This window comes from Nicotiana attenuata, unplaced genomic scaffold, assembly GCF_001879085.1.
Source record: "Nicotiana attenuata strain UT unplaced genomic scaffold, NIATTr2, whole genome shotgun sequence".
NCBI classification, from domain to species: Eukaryota; Viridiplantae; Streptophyta; class Magnoliopsida; order Solanales; family Solanaceae; genus Nicotiana; species Nicotiana attenuata.
Window position 1 is genome coordinate 58,702 of NW_017672775.1, and position 12,236 is coordinate 70,937.

The 12,236-nt window shown below is 41.4% G+C and overlaps 2 protein-coding genes across 4 annotated transcripts; both read left to right on the forward strand.

The window, feature by feature from the left end:
- The first annotated feature begins 6,713 nt into the window (after positions 1–6,713).
- On the forward strand, positions 6,714–8,070 carry LOC109214463 (ADP-ribosylation factor 2-B-like). Of its 2 annotated transcripts, none has more exons than XM_019378379.1 (6): positions 6,714–6,993; positions 7,101–7,144; positions 7,243–7,362; positions 7,439–7,557; positions 7,749–7,830; positions 7,926–8,070. In XM_019378379.1, the coding sequence occupies exons 1-6, from the start codon at positions 6,846–6,848 to the stop codon at positions 7,929–7,931; spliced, it is 519 nt and encodes a 172-aa protein (XP_019233924.1). In that variant the 5' UTR covers positions 6,714–6,845; the 3' UTR covers positions 7,932–8,070. The 2 variants fall into 2 exon arrangements, with proteins under 2 accessions (XP_019233924.1, XP_019233923.1); XM_019378378.1 differs by having other exon boundaries at positions 6,716–6,993; positions 7,101–7,171.
- Positions 8,071–8,381: 311 nt separating this feature from the next.
- On the forward strand, positions 8,382–11,515 carry LOC109214462. 2 transcript variants are annotated; one of them, XM_019378376.1, is made up of 5 exons: positions 8,382–9,671; positions 9,769–9,873; positions 9,951–10,530; positions 10,611–10,781; positions 10,851–11,515. In XM_019378376.1, exons 1-3 carry the CDS (start codon positions 9,221–9,223, stop codon positions 10,118–10,120), a joined length of 726 nt encoding a protein of 241 aa, XP_019233921.1. In that variant the 5' UTR covers positions 8,382–9,220; the 3' UTR covers positions 10,121–10,530; positions 10,611–10,781; positions 10,851–11,515. The 2 variants fall into 2 exon arrangements, with proteins under 2 accessions (XP_019233921.1, XP_019233922.1); XM_019378377.1 differs by having other exon boundaries at positions 8,457–9,671.
- Positions 11,516–12,236: the final 721 nt, after the last annotated feature.

Genomic DNA, 12,236 nt, shown 5'->3' on the forward strand with positions numbered 1-12,236 from the left:
AAATCTCGAGCACTTGATTATTCCTTCCATGCGGTCCTTCTCCTGAAAAGGAAAAACATACGGGACTCGGAGGTATAATTTAGATGAAGACTGCTTAACCCATTATATTTCCATCAGAATAGTTGTAACCCTAGATCGGGAATTATGTTTTTTTTTCGCGTGTCATTCAGGTCTAATTTCATCATTTGGTGTGGGCTAGCTTTTTGCCTATCATCTAAAATTGTTAGTATAACTTTAACAGTTCAAAAATAAAAATCATAAGTGAGGGTACCTGACCGTGAGTATTTCCTGCCCTTAGAAATAGCATTCCAACTCGAGGCAAAAACTTGCCATCCATGGTTTCGAGTTCATATGCACCTTTTCCTGCAATACCGCAAATCTTGTATGGTCCTTCCCAATTTGGACTCAACTTTCCTGCGTTGGCTACTTTTGTGGATTGAAAAACTTTCTTGAGTACGTAGTCCCCAATTTTGATGTATCTGAGCCGAGCTTTGCGATTGTAATATCGCTTAATAACTTGTTTTTGCGCAACCATCCTTATTAAGGCAAATTCTCTCCTTTCTTCAAGCAAATCAAGATTTACCCGCATCTCTTCTTCATTTGACTCTTCGGTAGCTTGAGTATATCTTATACTTGGCTCCCCTATTTCAACTGGAATTAAGGCTTCAGCACCGTACACAAGTGAGAATGGTGTCTCTCCCGTGCTTGTTTTTGCTGTTGTTCGGTAAGCCCATAAAACTCACTGGATGGTAAGGTGTCGAGGTAATCCTCTTAATCCGCCAACTTTGAAAGAACTCTGTGATTTGCGCACCTATGAACTGCAGGCCATTATCACACACGATATCTTTCGGAATGCCAAACCGGCAAATGATATTTCGCCAGATGAAGTCTCTGACCTTTTTTTCTCGTACCTGTTTGAAGGCACTTGCTTCTACCCACTTAGTAAAATAGTCAGTGGGTACTAATAGGAATCGTACCTTGCCTTTGGCTTGTAGTAGTGGACCTACGATATCAATCCCCCACTTCATAAAAGGCCATGGTGAAATAACCGGGTGTAACAATTCTGCTGGTCGATGCATGTTGTTCCCACACCTTTGACACTTGTCATATTTAGCCACAAAATTTTCCGCCTCTTCTTCCATTTTTGGCCAGTAATAGCTTGCTCTAATTATAGTTCTTACCAACGATCTTCCTCCCGCGCGATTTCCACAATGTCCCTCGTGTATTTCCTTCATCACGTATTCCGTTTCAGAAGGTTCGAGACATCTTGCTAGAGGGCTACCGAACATTTTTCGATATAAATTGCCCCAATCTAAACAATAATGAGCAGCTTTTCGACGAAGTGCCTGGGCCTTTTTCTTATCTTCAGGTAGTATTCCGTAACTGCAAAAAATTTACAATCTCGTTTCTCCAATCCCAAGTTAGATTATTGAAATTTACCTCGTTTTTGTCTTGATCAAGTACGGAATGAAACAAATGTATTATAGAGGCATTTTCTTCATTGGTTACTTCTGCGGCGGATGCAAGATTAGCCAAGGCATCTGCCTCGACATTCTCTTCTCTTGGTATCTGCGTAATTTCCAAGTTTGGAATTGTCTAACCAAGTCCCGTGCCTTTTCTAGGTATTGTTGCATTCTTGCCTCTTTGGCTGTATAAGTCCCCTGCATTTGGTTAACTACGAGTTGCTCACGACCTGCTCTATTCCGAGCTCTCGTGCCAATTCTAGACCTGCAATCACAGCTTCATATTCTGCTTCATTATTAGTAATGGGATGGCATTTTATAGCTTGTCGTATAATCTCTCCCGTAGGTGGGACCAGGACAATACCCAAACTTGCGCCTTTTACATTTGAAGAGCCATCAGTAAATAAGGTCCACGTACCTGGGTTAGAACCGTTAAATATTTGCAATTCTTTCTGCCTCTATTACCATCCCTGGGCTAAAATCTGCCACAAAATCTGCTAAAACCTGTGACTTTATTGCAGTTCTAGGTTGATATGTGATGTCATATTCACTTCGCTCTATTGCCCATTTGGCTAACCTGCCTGATAACTCTTGTTTATGCATTATATTACGTAAGGGGTAGGCAGTTACTATAAAGATAGGATGACATTGAAAATAAGGCCTTAATTTTCTAGATGCCATAATCAATGCTAATGCAAGTTTTTCTAAATGAGGATATCGAGTTTCAGCATCTAATAAAGACTTGCTAACGTAATAAATTGGAGATTGTTTGCCTTGGTCCTCTCGAACTAATACAACACTTACAGCTACTTCCGAAACAGCAAGGTAAATGAGTAGTTTTTCCTCGTCCTTAGGTTTAGCAAGCAATGGTGGATTTGACAAGTATGCTTTTAAATTTTTAAGTGCCCGTTGACATTCTTCGGACCATTAAAATTGATTTTGCTTTTTTAAGACTGAAAAGAACTTAAAGCATTTTTTCGATGATTTGGAAATAAATCTCCCCAATGCTGCTATTCTTCCTGACAATCTCTGTACTTCTTTTTTTCTTAAAAGTATATCCGGTATTTCTTCAATAGTTTTAATCTACGCAGGGTTTACTTCAATGCCACGGTTAGAAACAAGGAATCCCAAGAACTTACCTGATGATACGCCGAATGCACATTTTTCTGGATTTAACTTCATGTTAAATTTTCGAAGAATCTCGAACGTATCTGATAGGTGCTGAATATGATCCCTGCTTGTTTTGATTTGACTAGCATATCATCTATATAAACCTCCATGGTTTTTTCTAGATGTTCTTGAAACATCTCGGTCACAAGCCTTTGGTAGTGGCTCCAACATTCTTTAAGCCGAATGGCATAACTTTATAGCAGTAAGTCCCCGTATCTGTAATAAAGGAAGTTTTTTCCTCATCTAGAGGATCCATTTTAATTTGATTATATCCTGAATAAGCATAAAAAAAACTTAATAATTCATGTCCTGCAGTATCATCGATTAGTTGATCTATGTGCGATAATGGAAAAAAATCTTTAGGGCAGGCTTTGTTTAGATCAGTATAATCTACACAAACGCGCCACTTACCATTCTTTTTGGGTACTACTACAGTATTAGCTAACCAATCTGGATATTTTACTTCGCGGATAGACCCGATTTTTGAAAGTTTTTGTACCTCATCCTGAATCACCTGATTCTTGAAGGAACCTTGCTTCCTTCTCTTTTGCTTGACAGGTGGGTATGTTGGATCTTCATTCAGCTTATGGGTCATCACCTCCGGTGGTATACGTGACATGTCTGAATGCGACCAAGCAAAACAATCTGCGTTAGCTTTTAAAAATTCTATTAACTTACTTTTCATCTCTAGGCTGAGGTTGGTTCCAGTGTAGACTTTTCTGTTCGGCCAATGTACGAATAATATCACAGCTTCTACTTCCTCGATCGTTGTTTTGATGTTTTCATTTTCTTCTGGTTCTTGAATAGTATCAGGTCTCGAGTCTACATCTGTTTGCCCATCTAAGTTGAGGCTTGTGTTGTTGAATCCTCAACTAACTTCTGTAATTGCTATTTCGCGTGGCTTTTTGCGCTTGTGTCTGCCATTGAGTTAATGCTTCGAGAAGCCTGTTGGTCACCACGGATTTGCCGTATTCCTCATTGTGAAGGAAACTTGATAACTTGATGTAATGTAGACGGAACAACATCCATTTCGTGAATCCATGGCCTGCCGAGAATCATATTGTGAGCCATGTCCATTTCTATCACTTGAAAAACTTGGTGTCTTTGACTACTCCTTCTGCAAATGTGGTGAGTATTATCTCCCCTTTTGTTACGACGCTTGAGTTGTCAAAACCAGACAAGGTGCGTGCCTTGGGTATCAACTTCTCATCGGCTTGCATCTCGTTTACCACTCTCATCAGAATGATATTCACAGAACTACCTGGATCAATCAAAATTCGTTTTACATTAGTGTCATGTACAAGTAAAGATATTACCAGTGCATCAGCAAGCCATCTGCATCTGCATCATCAAATGTTATACTGTCTTCTTCCACAACTTTACGAACTCACTTCCCTTGGGTGATTGTGATTTTTGACACCTTCTTTACTATCGTGTATGTTACGCCATTGATCTCCTCCCCCCCATTTATGACATTAACCGTTCTTTTTGGTGATGGAGGTTTCGGCGGTTCTTGCCTATTTTTCATATATGCCTATTTTCCTTTTTTACTAAACAATTCTGTTAAGTACCCTTGCTTTAGTAGATGTTCAACTTCACCTTGTAGTAATCTGCAATCGGCCGTTTTGTGACTGTTATCGTTGCGAAACTCGCACCAAAATTTGGGATTCCTCATGTTTGGGTTCGCTCTCATTTCTTTTGGCCACCATACCTTGTCTCCCATGCTTCTTAGAACAGCTACCAGCTCGGATGTGCTTACATTAAAGTTATAACCACCAATTTTGGCCTTTGAACCTCTGTCGTCGTCTCGCGTGTCTCTTAAGTTTCGCTCTTTTTCGAACCTCGATGACGAACCTGATTCTCTATCCCTTGATCTAGGATCATACCTTGGGTTTTCCTGTTTCGAACGCGAATATCTTCCTGCTGGTCCCATATAAGGCTCGTATCTATTTTTACCGGACCTTTTTTCGGTCTCTGTCCTTCTTGAACTTACTCTTTCATTTTTCTGAGACTATGTGAAAATGTCTTCTTCTATCCGCAGCTTTATGCTGTACCTGTTGTAAACATCATTCCAAGTTGTTGCAGGAAATTCTCGTAAGCTTTCTTTGAGTCTCCTCGTGGCTTCCAAGCTTTTTTCATTTAGATTACTAGCAAAGGCCATAGCCGCCCAGTTATCAGGTACACGTGGCAACATCATCCTTTCACGCTGGAATCTGTCTACGAATTCCCTGAGCAACTCCGTATCTCCTTGCTTTATTTTGAAAATGTCCTCCATTCTTTTTTCAACTTTTTGAGCTCCCGAGTGTGCTTTGATAAACAAATCTGCAAGCTCAGCAAAAGAATTAATAGAATTTTCAGGTAAAAGAGAATACCATGTTAGTACTCCCTTCGTGAGCGTTTCTCCAAATTTTTTGACCAACACTGATTCAATTTCTTGCTTGGTCAAATCGTTGCCCTTTACACTAGTTGTAAATGCAGTTACGAGATCCCGGGGATCAGTTGTTCCATCATACTTCGGGATATCGGGCATCTTGAATTTCTTTGGAATTGGTAAAGGAGCGGCACTTGGATTCCAAGGTTGTTGAGAGTATTTCTCCATATCTATCCCCTTGATTACGGGCGGACTCCAGGCATCTGCTCTATGCGATCACTTTGCTCCTTGAGCTGTTTCTGCAAAGTTAGTACTAAATTTTGTAAATCAGAATTAACTGGGTTACCTGACCCTCCATCACGAGATTCATTGGGAATTCCACCGCTGCCTGAATTAACGCGTCCAAAGCGAAGATTTTCTATGGTTACATTGTTGTTTGGAGGTGGTGTCGGTGGTATATTCGGCAACTGGCTAGCAAAAGCCTGAAGAGCATTGCTGACCTGTTGAGCGATTGATTTTTTCAAAGCTTCATCAATAGCCTGATCATTCTCAAACTGCTCGTTCATATTTGATTCAGACCCGCCAGGAGTCCCCTCTCGAGATTGTCGAGGCGTGTTTTGTTGTGAGGGGGCTGGAGTTCCATCACCTTGTTGATGCAACTGATGTTGCTGATTTTCTTGGTGCTGTGGATTTTGTTGGTTGTTGTCGTTGACGTTCGACATGATTGTTTTGATAGAAGAATTGATTTAAAAAGTAAAAGATTATCAGATTCCCGGTAACGGAACCAATTTGTTTAACCAAAAAATAGGAATTTCGGTCAAAGCGTAATTTTAGAAGAACTCAGGTTACTGATAATCAAATAAAGAGATAATTATATAACAAGAGAGGAAAATTGGACTGAAAAGTAGCCGAGTAAGCAATGTAAAACAATGTAAATAAGTATATTCCAATAATCATCAGTGTCCCCATACAAATGTTACTTCTCTCGCTTTTATAGCTATTTCCAAGTACAACGTTTCTTTCCTTTCATAATAGAGCCATTATGAGCATTTAATGACATTAATAAAATGTTATAATTAACAATCGTAACTGTTTCGTGAAGATTCTATAACGTTTCCTATCATTTACACTCATTAATTGGAGATATTACGAATATGTACTTTTTATTGTCTTGGTTCATTCCACCGGCATCTCTTCAAATTATCAAGAGGACCGAGTGACCGTTCCTTCTTGTCTTTATGATACTTCGCTCGTACCTGTTAAGACTCGTATCTCTTTGAGCACTCTTTGCCAGCTGTCACTCTTCTAATAATCCACGTGTCTTGACACGTCAGCCACATAATTAATTCCAAGTGTAATATCGATTTTTTCCCAATACATAATTTAGTCAATATACCTTTTTTTCTCCGAGAGTTAGTACTTTTTTAAGGGATATGCCAAAAGCAAAAAAGGCAATTATTATGGACGAGATGGAGTAATACTTAAAAGTAGACTCTTTACTTCTCATACAAGTTGTACATTGATTTGCAAGTTTAACAAGGGAACCTGCTTTTTGGAAACGAATCGCCAATGGACTGATCACATTATGGGCGAAAGGATAGATGCCTTCTTAGCCTAAAGTGAAATAGAATTAATTTGCATGCTTTATTCTCCTCGAAACTTATCAGAATCATATTCTTTATTTTTTCCTTTAAGTTTTGGACAAGCGATTCACTATTTGTATTCAAAAACTCTTTGGTTGACTCTTTAATTGAATATTAGGCTATTAGGAAATTGCAGATAAATTAAGTGAATTCTCTGCACTAGCTAGTAGTTGTGTGTTGAAGGATTGTAGAGCAACAATGGGTATGTCAATATCCAAGTTTGTAAAAATGCTATTTGCTAAGAAAGAAATGAGAATATTAATGGTGGGACTCGATGCAGCTGGTAAAACAACCATCTTGTACAAGTTAAAACTTGGGGAGATTGTCACCACCATTCCTACAATTGGTATTTGCTATCTCCACTCTTTCTACTGTTGATTACTACAATATAAAAATTCTTTATATTGTTAATATATAGAGTATAACTTAATCTTTTAATATATTAATCCCTAGGATTTAACGTGGAGACGGTGGAATACAAGAATTCGAGCTTCACGGTATGGGATGTAGGTGGACAAGATAAGGTATTTAACACTGGAAGAATCCCAATCAAAGCTAATTATGAGTTATCTAATTTGTTGTACTAATTTTACAGATCCGGCCTCTATGGAGGCACTACTTTCAGAACACTCAGGGTCTAATCTTTGTGGTAGATAGTAATGATAGAGATAGAATTACAGAAGCGAGAGATGAGCTCCATCGCATGCTTAATGAGGTAATATTACAACTAATAATATAAAAATTAAAAGTATCAATTGACGTTAACTGAAATTAAATGATGGTTTAAGCAGGAAGAATTACGAGGCGCTACCGTTCTTGTGTTTGCCAATAAACAAGACCTTCCAAATGCTATGAGTGTTGCAGAAATTACTGATAAACTTGGTCTGCATTCGCTCCGTCAACGACGCTGGTAAAACATATTTCATAGCCGTAACTATCTTTTCTATTTCTCTCAAATGTTTCACTTAATTAACACTTCACCAGTTAGAGCACTAAAGATTAAACTGGGAAATAAAAGTAAATGTCAAATATTTTAAAAACAGTTTCCAACTAATTAAGTAGCTAAGGAATCTGCGTGTACGTGTTGTCTACGTCTTTTAGGTACATCCAGAGTGCTTGTGCAACATCTGGGCAGGGGCTTTATGAAGGTCTTGATTGGTTATCAAATAATATTTCTGGCAAGGCAAGAACATTTTGGCCTTTTAATTACAGTATCTCTTTTCCTTCATCTTTTTCAACCAAAAAAGAAAAGTTTACTAACTGTAATTTTACTTGCAGGCTTAAATTCGGAGCTACATCCAGCGCAAGCAGTTCCAAGTCTTTAAATCAAAACGCGTTGGTTAAAATTAATATGCTATGGCTGTACATTATTGTTTACCCTAAAATCCGAGTAACAATTAAACTTGTATTGTGGTTTTAGAGATATGTGATTTAATCCAATACTAATTGATAAACAAAGAATCAAATGTATAAATTAAAGAGTAAAGTAGGTCAAACCAGTGTGCAACCAAGTCCCGACCTCGAGCTATGGCAGCCTCGAGGTAGGTTAGTCAAAACAATAAAATAATAAGGCAATTCAGATGAAAAGTAAGCAAGAAAGTGGTGTATGTATATTATCTTGTCAATGATTGATGATGTTACAAATGAATGGGCTCCCCTTTATATAATAGGGGAGTCCTAAATAAGGTACATTTCCATTTTTAGTAGGGAATCTTATTGGAGAGCTGTCTCACCGCCTAGTACAAATCCGTTCCGGAATTTACGCCGTGATCTTAGGGCCACTGCGGGAATCTTGCTCTTTCTGTTATAAAACCATAACGGTATTATCTCGAGGTTGGTCATACTTGGCCTCGGTGTTCATCGAACACTTCGATCTTCGAGTCTTGTATTCCGCCATCAGGCTCGAGCCCGGTCCATTTTGAACTTATTCTCGAAGTGACCCCTCGAGCCTACGAAATCCGGCACACCTGATTTCGACCGTATACAGATAGTCCCCGCGTTTCTTAGAATAAAATGATAAGAAACGACTTGAGCCTCGATTTTTCGGAATCCTTGATGATGATGTTATTCCCGTGACGTAGGCGCTCGAAGTGACCGAAACATCCTGTCGGTTCGCTTCCCCAAAATATTAAATGCTTCGCCAGTGGTGGTCGACCACTAGCGCCGTCGAACCGTCGCCGCTTGCCTATAAAGACAAGACTCAAATTCGAATAAAAAACTTTACTTCCATCTTCAAACCACCTTCAAACTTCCCATATCTCTCCCCCTCTTCATCTTTCTCTCTCATTACCTGTTATTCTCGCCCTTTTAGTGCCGAAAGATATCAAGCTCCGCCTATTTCCGCTTTTTCTAACCGAAATCAATGGCGAAAACCTCCAAAATAGTTCCTCAAAAGGAGAAAGCTTCCTCCTCCTCTTCCCGGCCGGCCGGTGATAAAGCGCTGGCCTTTTAAGAGATTATTCCCGGCCCCTGTGTCATAAAGAAAGACTTCAAAGTTAAAAATCCACCCGCAATTCCTGGGCGAGCATATATCGAGGTATATTTGCTCGATAACGGAGAAGCACCTCAAGGCCATGAAGAAGGACTGTGGCTGGGGGAACGAGGTCGTGGTACAGATCCCCGCCCCCGAGGAGAGTATCACTACTCATGTGGAAGGGTTCCTAAGTGTTTACACTTACCCCTTCACGTTTGGTCCCATCGATCCAATTGTGATCGACTTCTGCAAGAGGTATCAGGTCACCCTCGGCCAGATCCATCCTTCTTTCTGGCGTATAGTAATCATGCTTCTCCATTTCTCCAGCAAGGACGGGGGGCTAGAGTTCACCCTCAATCACCTTACCCGATTGTATCGTCCTCAGCTTTTTCGAGGGTTGATCAAGCTCCAACGCCGGTCGACCAAGGCTTTTTTTGCTAGCAATGACGAGTATAAGGACCAGGGCTGGATGAGCCGGTTCGTGCGAGTGAGGACCTGTGACATCATCCCAGAGGAGAAAATACCGTTTCCAGAGAAGTGGAACCCCGATCGTAAGTGAAGTTTTTTCCAGTAGCTTTTTGTATTCTGTTTTCGCATTGCGTGATGCCTTCACCTTTTTTGCAACGGTTGCTTGGATGCCCCATGCAGTCGTCGACCTCGAAGATTGGGTCCGTAAACTAGTTGCGACCTCCTCGTATGACGAGCGCCGATGGCGTGACTTGGCAAGGGGCAAATGGGAAGCCAAACACCACGGTAAGTTCTTCTCACAGGTATTTGATGCTTTCCCCTTTACTGGTTACTTTACTCATACCTAATTATCATTCATCTAGGCATTGGAGATATCTCTGAAATGAGGCCAGTCCCGCCCGGGGAAGATACCGAGTCCCCGATTCCGAAATCAGGGAAAGATAATAAGAGAAAAAGGGTTTCGAGCCCGAAGACTCAGTCCACCAGCAGAATGATGAAGAAGAAGACGAGGGCGAAGAATCAGCGCTGGTGACCCAAGCCAGGAAACCAGCCGAAGATGCCAAGCCCTCCGAACCGGAGACCCTGCCTCGTGGTGAGGAGGCTCCGAAGAAAGACGCGGTCAAGGCCCGTGAATCACCCGAGGTTGAGATCGTTCCTCGACCATCAACAAGCACACCAAAGGGGACAGGTTCCGAAAAACCCAAAGCTGAACAAAGCGCCCTGAGTGATTTTCTCGGGGCCATGACAATAGGTCACTCTCCTCCTCTACCGACTTATTCTCAGGAGTGCATAAGGGAGGCTCGAGCGCTGCACATGCCTGACTTAAGCGGAGTCCCTAGTGAAGAATATCCTTTTCGAGATTGCTTTATCGGGGTCGATGATGTCGCCGATCTCAACGACGCAGCTACTCTTTTCGAAGAGGCTCAACGCCTTTTCTCTCAAGTAAGCATTGATTCCTATCGTTGCAATTTCATTCTTCTTCTTCACTTTTTTCCCTAACTGATTTCCTTTTTCTTGTGTAGGCTTTCACCAGGTTCAGGGCCGACCTGAGCCAATGTGAAGTCGAGCTCCAGAAGACCTCGGATGAAGGGAAGGCCCTGAAGCTCCTTTGCAGTCAAAAGAAGGAGGAGCTCGAGGACCTTAGGGCAGACCAGGCCAAGGCTCGTAAAAATGAGGCCGAGCTAGACAAGCAGGTAACTGTCATTTTGAAAAAGTATGGTCTACTCGATCCAACTGTAGAGGCTAATACTTCAATGTCTCAGCTGCAGCAAAAACTGGATAGGATCGAGTTGATTTGAGGGGAGGTCGATCAGGTCAAGGCCGACTGCAACTGGTGGAAGGAGAATATGGACCGCCAGACTGTGGAGAAGGAGGCCGCTTTAGCCAAACTGGCATCGGCTTAGGCCCAACTCCGAGGTGCTAGAGAGAAAAGTTTGTCCCAGGCCAAAAGGATCGACGAACTCGAGGTCAAGCTTGCAGAGGCCAGGGCTGAGGTCGAGAAGACGAAGGTCATGGCTAATAAAACCATTGCCGTGTACTTAAGGGATGCTGAGGCTGCTCAAACGGAGCTAAGGGAAGCCTCTGACCGGGAGAAACAGAGTAATGATTTGGCCAAGTGCCAATCCCGGAGGGAGACCCTTGAAGAAATCCACGCTCGAGGTTTCGACCTCACTGAAGAGATAGCTCAAGCAAAGGCGCTCGAAGCTGATGCCAGATTTCTTGTCTCCTCCTCCGACGACGATGAAGGCAGCCAAGGCGGATCTGACAATGAAGAGGGGACCGAAGAGGAAGTTGCTCCCGAGGGAGAAACCAGCCCCGGGCATATAGGATTTTTCTTTCTCTTTTTGTATTTTTCTTTTTTTAAGACCTCTTGTCGGTTTCTTGTACATATCTTTTTTCAAGTATATAAAAGAAAATTATCCTTGAATGTCTTCTCGGTGTTTCTTGCCTTACAAAATTCTTGCAATAATTTCATTCATTGAATGGTCTGTTCTGGATTTTATCTCGGATGGCTTCCTTGAAGTTATCGTGGTCGAGTTCGAATAAGGTTCGAACTTTGGGGCATAGACCCTTAAGGGTTTGTAACGGATAATGGTGAGTCCCCGAGCCATAATCAGGTTACTGTGTATTTAGGCTCGGGATAATCGAACCCTTGGATTCAGATGGAGTGAGAACAGGATCTCAAACCCTAAGTGTATTGGCCCTTAGGCTCTTTTAGATCGGGTCGAATGGCCTCTAAGAGATGGCTATTATTTGCCCTTTACGTCTTAAAAAATTTCTTTATGCCTTGGCATGCATTTTTTACCCATTGGGTTTTTTGAGGGATTAGTGTCGATCAAAACCCTTTTGTTTTTGTGCCTTAGCACAAGTTTGCATTTGAATAATTCGATACCTCTTAATGTTTTTCGAGGGCAGGTTTTATCGAAGCACTTTGATTATTCTGCCGAGGGTAGCCTTTATTAATCGGTTTTCCGAGAATTCGAAGGCCTATTTTTATTGAGGGATTCGGACGTCTCCGAGCCGCGTTATTTCGGCCATAGCCTTTAGTATGGTTGTAACCTTCGGGTATGCCTCTTGGACTTATTACCCGGTAATATTTTGAACTTGTTCGGAACGTCAGTCCCCGAGTGCGATGGCCTTGGCCTTTA